Below are 18,177 nucleotides of genomic sequence, written 5' to 3'. Positions count from 1 at the left end.
ATTTTCCCCCGGCCGATTAATTTCAACTGTTGCTAACAAACATTAAAAACATCAGTTAATTAGCATTGATTAATTTAATCAATATATATCTTTAATGCCTGTTATGTATTTGTATCATCAGTGACCTGAAAATTGCAGTATATATTTTAGCGTTTAATATTAATTAACTATTCAATTATTGTACTACGATTATTATGTTTGGATTATTTTGTTGCAAATCTATAGATCGGACTGTGTTTGTTCGGATATTAATTGAAATTAGAGGGCAGGGAGGGAAAAAAACCTATCCCCGTGCCTGTATTATATCTAAATTGGAGTAAAGAAAAGTTTTCACTGTCTCATTGTGGCGAAAGTTTCGAAACTCAAACTTTACAGGGACAAGCTTGTAAACGACATGGTCGGATTTTATTTATTCATAATTCTTTAAACCGTAGAGTGAGAAGCAAATATTTGACTGTCAAAATTACACAACCGGCAAATAACCGTCCATACATTTTATATAACCGCGAAACAATTGTTTAAAAAATATATTTCGAGTCGAATTTCAACGAAATCTCCAAGCTATTTGTGATAATTTATTATGATTGTATATGTCACAAGTCGCCGACTCTATAATATATTATTTCCAAGTAGGTTTCTAAATATATCGAAACATTTTAAAATAGATTTTTTTTTTTTTATTATTACTCTTCGTGAGTCCACAATCTGCCCTATTGGCAATAAGTATTTCTTCTGTTTATATTATATATACATGGCATGTAGAAAATCACTTCATTAAGCAATCTTCTGTATAAAATATTATCTTAATTAATTAGTCTTATTCTAATGCTTATTCTAAACTCTACATATGTCCAGTAATCAGATCAGATGGTGTTAAACGTTTTAGTCTACGCACTTCACTATCACGTCGCATATTTAGCTGATTAGCGAGTACATTGGGATGCACTGACACTCTTTCGAAGTACTTCACACAAACACGTTGGATTACACTCGTTATAGGTTCTAGAGGAATATCGCGTTGTATCACTTTATTTGAAATATAGTACGGAGCATCAACAATGGCACGCAACACCTTATTTTGGAACCGTTGAATGATGGATATATTGGATTTGCTAGCGGTACCCCATAGTTGAATTCCATATGTCCAAATGGGCTTGAGTATAGACTCATACAGCAATACCTTGTTATCTAATGATAACTTGGATTTGCGCCCAATGAGCCAATACATTTGATATAATTTTAGTCCTAGTTGTTTCCGTTTAGAGAGTATGTGCTTCTTCCAGGTTAGGCGTCGATCTAAATGCATACCAAGATATTTAACATGGTCTGCTTGGGGGAGTTGGCGATGATTGATATTTACTGGTGGACATGTTCTTCTACGCAGGGTAAACGTTATATGCGTGGATTTTGATTCATTGGCTTTAATGCGCCATGTCTTCAACCATAATTGTATTTGCTCCAGGTGGGTTTGTAGGTTTATTGATGCTGTGACTGGATCTTCATGGGATGCTAAGATTGCTGTATCGTCTGCATATGTTGCCACAGTAGTTATTTTTGTGGTGGGCAGATCAGCCGTATACAGAAGATACAGTACTGGACCCAGTACACTACCTTGCGGAACTCCTGAATATATGGGATTTAATTCGGTATGTTCATCGCCTTGATTTACAATAAAATGTCTGTCAGTGAGATACGATTTTAGTAGCTGATAGTCCGGATGAGGGAGAAGTTTCTTTAGTTTAACCTGCAAGCCCGTATGCCATACTTTGTCAAAAGCCTGAGATATGTCTAGGAAAGCAGCCGAACAATATCTTTTGGCATTTAGGTCAGCGTTTATTTGGTTTACAAGTCTATGCACTTGTTCTATAGTCCCATGCTTATTGCGAAAGCCAAACTGATGTTCTGGAATAATTTTTCTTTTTTCTATTATATAGTTTAGTTTTTTTATGTATAACTTCTCGAAAACTTTCGAGATTATTGGTAATAAACTTATAGGTCGGTAGGAGGTCACATCTTCTGGTATTTTTCCTGGTTTAAGTATCATTAATATTTTAGCTACTTTCCAGATACTAGGGAAGTAATTAATTCGTAGCATAGCATTAAATATATATGTTAATAGTTTTATAGCCTTTTCTGATAGTTCTTTTAAAATTTTGCCAGTAATTAAGTCATAACCAGGAGCTTTTTTAATATTAATCTCTCTCATTATTGTATGTTTAACTTTTTTGACCGTTAATTTCTCGTGCGGTAAATCCATTTGAAATGGCGAATCTAGAAAGCTAGTAATTTTATTTTCGTCATCTTTATGTAGCTGAGACTGGAAAGGTTTAAAAACATTTTTTAAGTGTTTTGAGAAAATGTCGGCCTTCTCTTTATTGCTTCTCAAAATAGATTTAAAATATATCTTTTCTCGACTTTGATCTACCATAAATGTCACAAATTATAGTAAAAAATATCAGTATATCCAAAACCACATTATTTTTGCTTTTAAATAGTTTTAAGACAGTATTTTAGCGTACAATTTTTGCGATATTTTAAAACCGAAATATTCCACAATTATTTTATACAATTTATATTAAAGTTGACATAATTACAAGAATATAATGGCCGGCAAGTGATCCATTAACCCAAATAATGGATTCGAATTTATATCGTTCGTTTAAAATGCTTTGTACAAATTTTAAAACGTAACTTATTTAGATTTATTTTCATTAATAAATTAATATATCTTCGATTTTATAATGTAACGTTTTGTCGTTATCGTTGGCACGAAATGTGCAAAACCGCATTTTAAATAATATAATTAAACATTTTAGGAATATATTAATAAATACATAAATTATTATATTGGAATTGTTATCTGTCACAAAATTAGGTTTTAATGTTTATTTTAATATTATTTTCGATAATTTTAACATCATTTTAATATTTTTAGGAACCATACAAATATGATTCCGCCGGTTTTCAAGTCATGGTGTTACTATTAATGGTATTAGATGTTCAAAAATTATTTATTCGGAAAAATTGGTATTTTTTTATTATTTATTATAGAAATCTGATAAATTGATACTAATAAGCTGTTTTTTTATCCTAATTAGCTAGGGTTTTAAAATTACAAATACTTCTACGATAGACACTTTGGGCTTAACATCTATGTCACTATATATATTGGGCAGTGAATTTTACTTAGAAGTAGATCAAATAGTTTTACTTTCTTTATTCTTCTCACTAAGCCATCATTATCTAGGAGCGGGAGGACCTCAATATTGCTGTTCTGATTGAGCATCTATTCATATCTTTGAGCATAGTCCTTGATAACGTTATCGGCAGTTTCTACTTTCATGTCTTTATGCAGATTGCAATTACGAATATACTATGGAGTTCAACAATATCTCGCGATACCTTGTTTTAGAATCTTTTTATGATATTTCTATTGCTTTGGCTGGCACAACCCTAGAGTTTGAACACCATAAGCCCCACATTGATTTCAAAACTTGTTCGTAAAGCAAAAGTTTATACTATATTATATATATTATATACTGACAGTGCTGAATATCTACCCAATAACCAATATATGTTTTATATTTCATACAAATACATCTAAATTCAAAGAAGATTTATATATAACATTTAATTATGCTAATAACATTTATTTTGAGGTATAAACAACATAAAAGGTGATATGCGACAGTTTCAAGGATATCAATTTTTCTAGTAAAAATTTAATTTTGGTTAAAAATTAGAAACTAATAGATATAAGTGAAATATAATACATCTATCGAGTTCGTCGTAAAAGTTTACATAAATGAGCATAATTTCATTAGTTTATCATTGCTATTAAATAAATTACAGACAAAAGTTTGAAGATGGCGAAAAATCGCAATTTTTCCTGTGTATATATATGGAAAAAGTGGAAAAATTGCTCACCTTTCAGAATGGTTTCATGGATATCAATTTTTGTAGTACAAATTTAATTTTGGCTAAAAATTAGAAACTATTAGATATAAGTAAAATATAATTGATCTATCGAATTTGTCATAAAATTTTACATAAATGAGCATAATTTCATTAGTTTATCTTTTCTGTTATATAAATTACAGACAAAAGTCTGAAAATGGCCAAAAATCGCAATTTTTCCTGAGTATATATATGGAAAAAGTGGAAAAATTGCTCATCTCTCAGAATAAGCTCTAAATTTGAATTCAGATGTATTTTGATGTGTATTTAACGAAAATAACATTTATTTTGAGGTATACACAACATACAAAATAATATGCGATATTTTCAGGGATATCAATTTTTGTAGTACAAATTTAATTTTCGCTAAAAATTAGAAACTATTAGATATAAGTAAAATATAATTGATCTATCGAATTCGTCATAAAATTTTACATAAATCAGCATAATTTCATTAGTTTATCTTTTCTGTTATATAAATTACAGACAAAAGTCTGAAAATGGCCAAAAATCGCAATTTTTCCTGAGTATATATATGGAAAAAGTGGAAAAATTGCTCATCTCTCAGAATAAGCTCTAAATTTGAATTCAGATGTATTTTGATGTGTATTTAACGAAAATAACATTTATTTTGAGGTATAAACAACATACAAGGTAATATGCGATATTTTCAGGGATATCAATTTTTGTAGTACAAATTTAATTTTCACTAAAAATTAGAAACTATTAGATATAAGTAAAATATAATTGATGTACCGAATTCGTCATAAAATTTTACATAAGTGAACATAATTTCATTAGTTTATCTTTTCTGTTATATAAATTACATACAAAAGTCTGAAAATGGCCAAAAATCGCAATTTTTCCTGAGTATATATATGGAAAAAGTGGAAAAATTGCTCATCTCTCAGAATAAGCTCTAAAATTGAATTCAGATGTATTTTGATGTGTATTTAACGAAAATAACATTTATTTTGAGGTATACACAACATACAAAATAATATGCGATATTTTCAGGGATATCAATTTTTGTAGTACAAATTTAATTTTCGCTAAAAATTAGAAACTATTAGATATAAGTAAAATATAATTGATCTATCGAATTCGTCATAAAATTTTACATAAATCAGCATAATTTCATTAGTTTATCTTTTCTGTTATATAAATTACAGACAAAAGTCTGAAAATGGCCAAAAATCGCAATTTTTCCTGAGTATATATATGGAAAAAGTGGAAAAATTGCTCATCTCTCAGAATAAGCTCTAAATTTGAATTCAGATGTATTTTGATGTGTATTTAACGAAAATAACATTTATTTTGAGGTATAAACAACATACAAGGTAATATGCGATATTTTCAGGGATATCAATTTTTGTAGTAAAAATTTAATTTTGGTTAAAACTTAGAAACTAATAGATATAAGTGAAATATAATTGATGTACCGAATTCGTCATAAAATTTTACATAAGTGAACATAATTTCATTAGTTTATCTTTTCTGTTATATAAATTACATACAAAAGTCTGAAAATGGCCAAAAATCGCAATTTTTCCTGAGTATATATATGGAAAAAGTGGAAAAATTGCTCATCTCTCAGAATAAGCTCTAAATTTGAATTCAGATGTATTTTGATGTGTATTTAACGAAAATAACATTTATTTTTAGGTATAAACAATATACAAGGTAATATGCGATATTTTCAGGGATATCAATTTTTGTAGTTCAAATTTAATTTTGGCTAAAAATTAGGAACCATTAGATATAAGTCAAATATAATTAATCTATCGCATTCGTCGTAAAATTTTACTTAAATGAGCATAATTTCATTAGTTTATCTTTGCTGTTATATAAATTACAGACAAAAGTCTGAAAATGGTCAAAAATCGCAATTTTTTCCTGAGTATATATATGGAATAAGTGGAAAAATTGCTCATCTCTCAGACTAAGCTCTAAATTTGAATTCAAATGTATTTTGATGTGTATTTAACGAAAATAATATTTATTTTGAGGTATAAATAACATACGAGGTAATATGCGATAGTTTCATGGATATCAATTTTTGTAGTAAAAATGTAATTTTGGCTAAAACATTTTGGAAAACTATTAGATATCAGTAAAATATAATTGATCTATCGAATTCGTCGTAAAATTTTACATAAATGAGCATAATTTCATTAGTTTATCGTTGCTATTAAATAAATTGCATAATATCCATAAGGTCATAGTATCGTCATATTGCCAAAATAAATACAAACTGTAGAAAAATATGGAAAATATTTTGATAAATATATCTTGTACGAATTTCTCTCAATAAATGCCCTTTCGCCCCATGTGCTTGGGGCGAATTGTTATGAAATATATTATTCTTTATCGATATAAAAAATTCTATTTGCTATTATGAACTAGTCCCTTGTCAATTATATCCGCTGATTACTGTTATTGCTCTAAATCATTCCCACTATATATTAAAACAATTCAAAATAGTTCTTGACAGACCGAGGAACAACTATTGAAGTATTTTAATTATATTCTGTGCATTTCGTTGACCCAAATTGGAAAATGTTCTATTTCGATTGAAAGGTATTGGAGTAGATTTTCGATTTCATTGTACTGACAGTCAAATTACTTCTCATTCCTCCCCTCACTAGTAATTATCAAGAAATAAAAGTTCAATAATCTCACGTATTTACATAATCAATTTATATTTAATTCCAAACGATTTTTCTAACAAATTTCAATAGAATAAAACTTTAAGTATGATTTCTGAACGTAGTTACGTTTTTCAAATAAGGAAATGTTCTTGTTAATCAATGAATTAGTTTTAAAATATATAATATAAGCCTATAAATTTTTTTTTAATTTGAAGCTTTATCGTAATAAACCGATACAATCAATGTATTTTCCATGGATTTCATCTCGAAAGGAAGGTGTAACTTTAGAGGCTGAGCACGAATCAATCCATTTTTGGTATCTTCATAAGAAGTGAAGCGCTACTTAGACAGATCGCGAGTTATATGTCGAAACAAGTAGTATTCAGAAGGAGTAAGGTCTGGAGAATACGGTAGGTGTGGTAGCACTTATTATATTTCATCTGAGAAAATCGTTTTTCTTAAAATGCTAACCGTTGGTGAGATTTCACATCTATCTGATGATTATAAAGAAAAGATTGACGTGGAGTGGAATTATTTGGCAAGACAAGAGAAATGTGTCCAATGAAGTCATCAAATATTTCTAGAAACGTGTGCTGATGCTACTGTATAAGTAACCAGCGTACTCACCAGTCATAGCACCTTCTGACTTTTGTTTAGAAACGCTGAATTAGTACGAAAATAGATCGGTGGTTGATGAAGTTGTAGAAATTCATGACAAATATTTAGATTAATATATTTTGCACCATTTTTTCTCAATGAATTAATGTTTTAAATGAAAAAAATTTATAATAAAAATGAATGTAGTGAAAATCGCGCTGAACTGAAAGCATCCTTTTTCTTAAAATACTAATCGTTTGTGAGATATAACATTTGTCTGGCGATTATAAAGGAAAGATTGACGTGGAGGCGGATTCTTTGGGAAGACAAGAAAAAAAGTATCCCTTAAATATAATTACCTTGATTTTTTCGGAATTTATTTCCTTGGAAAAGGAATCAATTATGAAACGTCTGAACTTTTGAAATCCACATAAAAATGACATAGATTTCGCGGAGGTTTTTAGATGAAATGTAAAGGGAAGAAGAGAAAGGCACTTTGAAAATGAAAATAATTTCAAGTAAAGTATAATCTAAAAGTGATTTATTAGAAAGAAAAAGCGTTTAGCTCGGTTGAAATTTACGAGTTTTATAATCATTATGGATGATTATCTTGTCGGGTAGAATATTATTTATAATAAGGGCTACGTTTAGCGTTGGGTTATAAAAATACAACAGAGAATACAACAATATACCTTTTTTAATAGCTTCGGGAATAATGTTTATGTTTTTCTTCAAGCTGTAATTTCTCACGTATATCTTTGGCTCGAAGACAGGGGAAAGAAGCGCGTTTTATATACGACTAGAACGTTCACTGGTTACCTTATGAATTATGACCTTATAAAATTTGCCACTTAATAAACCCCCCCTCACACTTTCTTTTGCCCGAACAAAAACTCTTTTTAAACTTGTCGTCGACTTTCATAAAACTAAATTAATATCGTGTCGAAAGTTTTTATCTGTCGTACTAAAATATATGATTGTATATCAGCATAAAGTTTCCGTTTTATTGCCTTTGCAAACATTTCCCCGCGAAATATTAACTGCATCGCTCTTAATTAAACATATTATTATGTTTCCTCTTATATATCTTGCTCATTAAACCACCAAATATAGGTTATTATTCTTTTTAAGTTTACGCCACCATTGAGTCAACAATATATCATATATATTGTGTGGGAAACAACTCTTTTTTCTATTTCAAGATTCCAAATTCAAGTCAAAACCATCCCCTGTATCATGTGACGTTATTATACAGTTAGTAAATACTCAAGTTTAGCGCCAAACCATCAAAATCACTTATTTTCCATATTATTTATAGTAATGACTATTTCTAGATGGACCCAGCAGATATTCGATAAACTTCGCCAGTTTTCGCCCGATTTCGCGACGTTGCCATTTACAAATCCAATGTACTACGACAGCCATTTCTCTTTTTATTCTGATAATGGTAAAAGCACTAGTCACTCTTGATTGTTTATTTATTATTGAACTGTTCATATTCTGATTATAAATAGTAGACAGTAATGGATAAATCATTGATTTGTGAATATTGTCAAAAAAGGTTTTGTAGAAGGTCCAATACGAAGAGACATATGAGGAAATTCGATCTAAGTGCGTATCTATTCAATTTTATGCTGCAAATTGAACTCAGTCATATACCAGATTCATTATGTTTTAGTAATAGTTGACCCAGCGAAGGTAAAAGTTCAGATAAATATGACTCGATGTCTTTTATGTGAGCATACCTCCTCTAAATCACAGCTCATTGATCATTCCACAACATTAAATCGAAACAAGATACATTTTATACAAAGTTTTACTCGCTTGAAGATTTTGAGGTGTGAAAAGATAATATTGAAAGAACAACTAAATTCACATTTATTTAGATTGTGGATTGCTATTTTTTTTGGCAAAAATATTACCACAAAATTCGAGTGTAGTCGATTAGCAATTTATAAAAACATCTCAAAGGATGAGAGGTATTCAAAACTCCAGTCAAGTATTAAATTACAAGAGTGTGTCCCACTGTCCATGTTATTTCTATTATATTCTTTAAATATACATATAATTTACGAAAATTGGCAACATCGCGTGTAGTCTTTCAGGAATTAGACTCTTGTTTAATTATGAATTCAAGAAGTATCCAAGTTGTTTGTGCACACATATATAACCAACAAACGATCAAAAACTCTCGAGATTGTAGCAGTTCACACAGAACAATATGAAGTTCTGATAAAAAACATTATATTTTTAAAATAACAACTTCCCAATATATCAAATATATTAATAATAACGCCGTGAACAATAATTTCCCAATAAAAGTTTAGAAGAAATAATGTTAAATGTAACAGAACTCACAAGTATTGAGGTTGAAACACGTCAAATCTGTTTAATATTAGCTGGAACTTGATTATAACGGCACACCTTTAAATTTCCTTTCTAGTTTTAGTTAAAAATGTCTAAAGATTAATTCACAATCATTTGACATTCACAATGACTTTTGAAAACCCATTTTATAATATCCTAATGTATATACTATTTATTAAAAATATTTTTAATAATAATTTTCCCCTGAAAATAAAAGTTAAAAGTAAAAGTATAAAGTAAAATATAAAGTAAAAGTCACACAGAATAAAATTACGTTTGTATGCTAGAGTTTCGAATTTAAAACACTAATTTGTAAAACGTTCTCATATTCAATTTTTAGTATTATGACCTTATAAAAACTGCCACTTAACAAAAATCCCACTTCCTGCCTCTCTATTTAGACTTCGCCACACTCAGAACTATGAACTAGTATTCTCTATTCTGTTTATAGGTTTTTTTTTGACACACAAGCCATATTCTCCAAACTTTTTCATCATTTTTTCTACTTATTAAAATTAACTTATACTCACTACTTCTTACAAATCTATTCAATTCACAGCAAGCACCAGGTACCAAACCCAATATTCAAACTAATCTTCAAGATCTCGTTGGTATTCGAAATGTGATTATAACAATTTTTAAACATGTTTAATCTATTTATTCTTTTGGTATTTTATCATCTAGCCCTCGTATACGATTTCTGTATCTTATAAACAAATATGACATGTTATATTTGTATTAAACTAGAAAAATTTAAAATCCTGTCACCATAGGGTCAACAATTCAAATACAAATAAATTTAAAATAATTCTAAATAAAAGTGTTAATTAACTTGCAATCCTATTTGCGATACACTAGTCAGAACAGCATCAATCAATCAATTACTATTAACTGATATATTTGGGTCATCTGTAACATCCTGGCCACATCAATACATTCCTTGTCATCAGTTACGACTAATGTTTGATGTATTTTTTTAACCGACTTCAAAAAAGAAGGAGGTCCTATGTTCGGCTGTATATTTTTTTTAATGTATGTTTGCGGATTTCTCCGACAATTTTGGACCGATTTTCAAAATTATTTTCTTATTCGACAGAGTGCACTTCCAAGGTGGTCCATTGGAACCAGGTCAGGATCTGATGGGGGTAATGGGAATTCAAGAGAAACCCTCAAATTTCAAACGCACGTATAATGTCTTCACATATTGTTTTATCTAAGAAGAATCAGATATTTGTGTATAATGTTATTGCTGAAACGCAGTATTGCAGTTGGTAGTAATTAAAACAATATTGTAAATATATAAATAAGTTTAGGTAGGTATTAAGCTAAATTGTGTATATATAGTAGAATATAATAGAAATTTTTCCCTTTTACCAACTATGGATTTATCTGGACTGGACCTACTCACGGTCCTCAACATTAAGCCTACCGGCTGGCCAGTGACCAACTTTAGAAATCATCCCAGTCACATCCGGTCTTACCCAGCCTGGTTACTGGCGTGACTGGGATAATTTTCCCTGTCGGATTTTACGCTCTTGCCTAGGACAATCACAAATATTAAACAATCACAACATAAATTTACGACCATGCCCTAGCAGGATTCGAACCCGCGGCTCTCGCAACAGTAGGAGGACCATCCTGTTGCCTTTACCACTGCGCCACCAAGCCGGCTTATTTAGTTATTACAACAACTATTATGTGCATATTTTATTTTAAAACGTTTTTGTTTTGTGTTAAAAATCTAAGTTTGATTATTTTTTAATTTTTAGTGAGTAATTTTTTTTGTTAAAAATATTTTTCGAGAAGTATGAATGAACTCTGTTAGTGTATGTTATCTTTTTACTCATCTTAACTTCATATATAAATCATAATTATCAATAAATCATAAGAATAACGTGAAATCGCGAAACATTATATATTCTAACGGTATGATTTAACGAAAATGTATCGTATTGCAAATCCCTTAGGAACTAAAACATATAAATTATGCTGGTGAGGTATAACAATTTTAGGAATTAATCTTATTTGACAATACAAATTTAATATTACGGCTGGCAACTTTTGGTCACGTCCTACTTGAAATTCATCATCTCCTACAGGGATTTATTTTACCACCGCCATGTTCTTTCTATGGTCATACCAGAATCGATTTTAAATTTGTATAATAAACTATCTATTTCGTTCCGAAAACATCCGAATCCGATGATGGTTATTCGAAATCCGTAAACGCGGAATTTTTCCTATGTTTTAATTAACTTTTGGCCGACGTTAATTAAAAAAGCAGTCCAGAATGTATAGGAAATGCCACTTGGAAAAAACATCATTCCGAATGATTTTTTTAAGCCAAACTATTAGCGTTTTTGCAAAAATCGGTCAATTTAACGAAACCTTAATGTAAAAGGAACTTTTGTCTATATGGCGGATATAGTTGTAAATGGTAGAAAAGGGCATAATTGGTTGAAATTAATTTTGAGCGAAATTAACGTATTTTAATACAACAGCCCAAGGGCGGACACAATTCATCTAGGAACTATGTGTGGAATGCTGGCTTTATTTTATGCCAACATTTACAAGCTATAAACAAGAATATACACTGTGTCCAAATGACAATGTTTGCTTGATTTCTTCACTTTGCTACTATCAGGATTGAGCAGCATTTGAATTACTTGTAAATAAAATACGTAAATGAAATACAAATACAATTTTTTTATTTGTATTTCAATTACTTCTTAAAAATATAACTTGTATTTCAAATACCTGGCGCTGCTGTATTTTGTAATTTGTATTGGTATACATATTTTACATTTACATTTAAATTACGTCTTAAAAATGTAATTTGTAATTTATATTTCATATACCTGACAATGATTTATTTTGTAATTAATATTTGTATACATATTTTGTATTTGTATTTCAATTAGGTCTTAAAAATGTAATTTGTAATTTATATTTCAAGTGTCTGACGCTGATTTATTTTGTAATTAGTATTTGAGTACATATTCTGTATTTGTCTTTCAATGACTTCCTATAAATGTAATTTCTATTTCAAATACATGATACTGATGTATTTTGTAATTAATATTTGTATACATATTTTGTATTGGTATTTCAATTACTTCTTAAAAATGTCATTTGTAATTTATATTTCAAATACCTGACGCTGACTTATTTTGTAATTAGTATTTGATTAGATATTCTGTGTTTGTCTTTCAATTACTTCCTATAAATTTAATTTGTATTTCAAATACATGTTACTGATGTATTTTGTAATTAGTATTTATATACATATTTTGTATTTTTATTTCAATTAGTCCTTTAAAATGTAATTTGTAATTTATATTTCATATACCTGACGCTGATTTATTTTGTAATTAGTATTTGAATACATATTCTATATTTGTATTTCAAATACTTCTTATATATGTAATTTGTATTTCAAATACATAATACTGATGTATTTTGTAATTAGTATTTGAATACAAATTCTCTATTTGTATTTCAATTGCTTCTTATAAATGTATTTTGTATTTCAAATTCATGATACTGATGTATTTTGTAATTAGTAATTGTGTACATATTTTAGTTGTATTTCAATTGCTTCTTAATAATGTAATTAGTATTCCAAATACCTGACGCTGATATATTTTGTAATTAATTTTTGTTATTTTATTAAATATTACAATGGGTAGACTAAGTAAAGATGCAGCTCGTATGAGGAAAAATAGGAATAAGGAAACAATGATTGAAAATAAGTAAGGCTTCAGGCCCCGGGGTCCGCTACCTAGCCTAGTATTGTTCCCACCGAGAATCGAACTCCGCTTGTCAGTTGAGGGCTCTAACCATTACACCATAAAAGCAGTTGCCTACAATATTGCTACCACTTCTCATATGACATGGTTAGTACCGAAAAAACTCAGCAATAACATTATAGACAAATATCTGATTATTAGAAATAAATAAATATGAGAAAACATTGTACGTAGCTTCGAAATTTGAGGATTTCCCTCTATTTCCCCGGATTTCGCCATCAGATCCTGATTTGGTTTCAACGTAACAACCTCGGAAGTACACTCTTTGGAATAAAAAAGCATTTTGAAAATCGGTCCACAATTGACGGAGAAATACATTTAAAAAATATATATATATTCCTCCCCATTGTTTTTGGAAGTGGGTTAAAAATAAATTTAATTCCGACTTTTGTGTGGATCATTACTTGTCCTTTATATACTCCACATGTAATTTAGTATTATAACTTTTAGTGTTTAACATAATACGACTAATATAATTGAACCATTGTTAAAAATAAATTGAATAGAGATAAATTAGTTTTGAAAGCTAGGCAATTAAACGTATCAAAGGCCTTAAGCCCAAACACGTTGTTATTGTAATTAATACCGAATATTCATACGCTCATCCAAATCAATTCGGTCTTTAACTTTGACGCATTCGAATCGAACTAATCAAGACGCAAACTGGGGAAACTTCGCGACCAAATAATCATTTCCTTCTGCAGATTTGCAGATGCTCCAATGTCGTCGATTCGAAACAGGAAATGACCAAACAATTATTTCGATTCGAGACAATAGTTGACGAATCTTAAAGCTTATTCATTTCGATTTAAGCTGATTCGAGTAACTTTTGTTACGAAAGTTATTTTAAGACAGTCGGAGGAAATCTTTCGTCTCCGATTGTTCATAACAAGGAAAATTCGAGACAACTTTAAATAAACTCTATAGATTATTATCGTCGCTATTGTTTAAATGGGCTTTAATTGCCTATTTCTTTATAATGATTTTTTTTTATTTTTAGGCAGATGATTGAGATTTTTTGTTATCACTGTCAATATTGCGATACTTACTACAAATAGTCGTTATACCAGTCGTGGCTGAGTAACCTACAATGTGTCTTTGCAATAACTCAAATCTACTTATATATCTAAGAGGACTCAACGGCTCTATCTTAGTCTCTGGTGTATTTTCTTTGTTCCGGCCTAAAATCAGGCGGTGGAATGCATGACGCATACCTGGCCGCGGAGACTTGCCCTGGAGTGACAAGTTGAACCGGGTACTGTGGGACTGCCTCTCTGTAGGTCGCTACTGCTACTGCATTAAATTTGGGGGTATGGCACCCGCTAACTGGGCAGCCGTTATTGCGCACGAAGACCCGGCGAAAAAACAGATAGTGAAATTAACTATTGATTCGCAAACTTGAGTTAACACACGACTGGATTCTGTCGTATGGGGGCAAAAGTTATGACTGAAGCCACGAGTGAGATCGTTTCAGCGTGGAAAAGGGGAGGTTAGCGGTGACGTGCTGCTAAGCTCCCAGTATGTCGACCAGCTCGGGAACAAGCGCGTTTTCAGAAGAACTTGAGCAATTCGGCTCAAGCTTGTTTGTGGAGGGATTGAGATATGAAGTGCTTGATTTCTGGAATGTCACTTTCCCTGTGAATTTGATTATTTCTGACAAACCATGGAGCGTTTAAGATTCTCCCGAGGAGCTTATTTTGGAAAACTTGAAGCCGTTGTATTTCAAATACCTGGCGCTGGGGTATTTTGTAATTAGTATTTGTACACATATTTTGTATTTGTACTTCAATTACTTCTTAAAAATGTAATTTGTAATTCATATTTCAAGTACCTGAAGCTGATTTATTTTGTAATTAGTATTTGAATATATATTCTGTATTTGTATTTCAATTACTTTTTATAAATGTAATTTGTATTTCAAATTCATGATACTGATGTATTTTGTAATTAGTATTTGAATACAAATTCTCTATTTGTATTTCAATTGCCTCTTATAAATGTATTTTGTATTTCAAATACATGATACTGATGTATTTTGTAATTAGTAAATGTACACATATTTTAGTTGTATTTCAATTGCTTCTTAATAATGTAATTAGTATTCCAAATGCCCGACGCTGATATATTTTGCAATTAATTTTTGTTATTTTATTAAGTATTACAATGGGTAGACTACCTGACGCTGATTTATTTTGTAATTAGTATTTGAATACATATTCTGTATTTGTATTTCAATTACTTTTTATAAATGTAGTTTGTATTTCAAATACATGATACTGATGTATTACTACTATTATACTGATGAGTCTGCTAGAAGGGCAGATCAGATAACATAGCAGGTTTGCTATCCCTGAACCTTTCTGGATTTGGGAATGCCAACCGAACCATGGATGCCAGCCATGGAAATTATTGCGGTGTCGATCTTAAGTTGCGAGACGCGCAGTGCGTAATCTGGTGTAATAATGTTTCTATATTAACACTACTGTTTTTAAAACGTCTTAAACGCACCTCACTACACTACACTACACAAGATCAAATGGTTTGATTAGTTTGAGTATGTGACCTGTTCTATTTACGAGTTGTATTACTTCGATATCGACATAACAATGGAGTTTAACATCATGTTTCGTTGTAATTCTCTTGATTTCTGGAGTAACAGTCGGTATATGAAGGTCTCGGTGTAAATTATCAGTCCTGTAGTACCTCGGTGTACCTACAGTACTTTGTTCTGGAAAACTTGTACTGTATTTATATTGTTTTTCGAGGGATCTGAGGAAAGACTCCATCCCCATGTTAACACCGAGGTGCTGCAACCTTTGGATAACACTGAACTAGGACGTAGTCTCAAGAGAACCAAACCGTGTTATCTTGTGTAGTGAAATGTACTAAAAAGTGTTTCTAAATTTTAGTTTATTACCTATATAAATAAATACATAGTATATATAAATAAGGCACTGTAGAGATAAATCGTATTTGAATAACAGTTTCGTTGAATTGAATAACGTTCAAATTTGGAATGATAAACTACACAAAAAACTAGATTTTTAATTGTAAAGGCTTCGTCATACCCGAAATAGAATGACTTAAAAACTCAAATTAAGATTTTTGGTAGGGTTTTTATTGTAAGAATCACACTTGGTTATTATTTTTATTTTTCGACATTTTTTAACCTCAAAATTCATTTTTTTGCTGAAATAGTCGCAATCAGCTCCCGTCATGCTCTAAAATTATGTTAGCTGATTTTTTTTAACCCATACTATAAGAGTTTGAGCTTTTGCCAACAGAATAACACACCAAACTTGTTGTCTTCTGCGATGATTTCTATCGCCAGTCGGTAGGCTTAATGCCGAGGACCGTAGTTCGGAGTCTACGTTAAACTATAGGTCCAGTCCAGATAAACCCTCGGTGCTAAAAAAAGGAGACTTTATAATATATAAAAAACGACGATTTTGAAGTCGATGGCCAAAAACAGCCTAGATGACCAACAAGAAATCGATGAGAATGAATTGTAAGAGCTACTGGACGAAAACTCAGCTCAAATGCTCGAAGAACTTTCAGACAACTATGCAGTTGATGTATCAACTGTTTTTAGACGTACCGAGTGCGATGGGAAAGATCCAAATAAGAAAATAGCTACAATATCGCGATTTTATCACTTGACAGGCAATAAACGAAGAGTTTTCTGTGAGATACTATGAGTGACGATGAAAAGTCACAGGTTGATCCAGGAACTTTCTCTTGAGACACTTTATACATTATCCTATATACCAGATTAAAATAAACTACCACATTATTTTATTACAAACATTTATTAATCTACATAGAAAGCTAAATAATGACATATACTTATACTTATTTTGACTCATAATCTTAAAAAATAGATAATATTAAGACTAATTTTAATACAATTTTAATATCTTAAAATAGTTGATATGAAGTAAATGCATTTATTTCGGCCAGTTCTATTCCATACGAAACAAAACAATAAATAAATAATAGAAAACAATACAATGATTCCTTGATACTTTCACATATATAAAATTGCGACAATTACGATTAAAATAATGTCTGTTACTTGTCGTCCATAATTTTCCTCAATGGAGTGACAATTCTTAAAAATAATTAACAGGCTCGTTTCATATATGTACAAATTAATTTTTGAGCAACATAAACTTTAACTGGTGTTAAGTACGGCGAATTATTTATTTTTCAAATCATTTCGTTCTCCATTTTGCTATTGGATGTAATAAAAGCGATTCAAAGTTAGTAGAAACCATTGAAAACCCTTCTTTTAAAATTATATCAGGTATAAAAGAATTGTGTAAAATAAAATGCAGGTGCTCTATCCAGACATCTACAACGAGATCTTGACTTAAACATCCTTTGAAAATGGCTCCTAATCATCCGACCATTATTATGGAAGATTGCACAATGATTGTCTGTGTTACATATACAAAACACGTCACGTTACATCACAAAAATAACTAAACTAATGACTAGCTTCACTATGGAAAGGGAAAGTCTTCATCACAACTGGATTCTTGACTCGATGGTGGCGTATCTAGCTGTGGAAGTCCCAAGTCCAGGTATTCTTCGTTGGCTGTTATCGTCAGTATCCGATCTAAGTCCTCGACTAGCTCTGAAAATACTGGGCGTTCGTTTGGTTGATAGCTCCAACATTCCCTCATCAGCATGTAGATTTCTAACGAGCAACATGGTGGTTTTTCCATTCTATGTCCGTTGCGTAGTAACTGGAACAACTTTTCTACGCTTGGCACCGAAGGATACGGAGTGCC

General features: G+C 30.5%; 2 protein-coding genes across 13 annotated transcripts in view; one reads left to right on the top strand and one right to left on the bottom strand.

Annotated features, from left to right (window-relative positions):
• Positions 1-18,177, top strand: part of LOC143197460 (uncharacterized) — a 342,542-nt gene that overhangs the window by 225,503 nt on the left and 98,862 nt on the right. The window lies entirely within an intron of this gene.
• The window catches only part of LOC143197337 (fibroblast growth factor receptor homolog 1), a 43,292-nt gene continuing 42,285 nt past the window's right edge, over positions 17,171-18,177 (bottom strand). For all 12 annotated transcript variants that reach the window (XM_076405711.1, XM_076405705.1, XM_076405707.1 and 9 more), the window contains exon 12: positions 17,171-18,176. In XM_076405711.1, coding sequence (XP_076261826.1) covers positions 17,887-18,176 — 290 coding nt within the window. In that variant the 3' untranslated portion in view covers positions 17,171-17,886. The remainder of the gene's footprint in view (position 18,177) is intronic.

This window comes from Rhynchophorus ferrugineus, unplaced genomic scaffold, assembly GCF_030347505.1.
Source record: "Rhynchophorus ferrugineus isolate W39M unplaced genomic scaffold, kcgeb_rfMv2 rfM5, whole genome shotgun sequence".
Taxonomy (NCBI): Eukaryota; Metazoa; Arthropoda; class Insecta; order Coleoptera; family Curculionidae; genus Rhynchophorus; species Rhynchophorus ferrugineus.
This window is presented reverse-complemented; position numbering and strand designations above follow the sequence as displayed.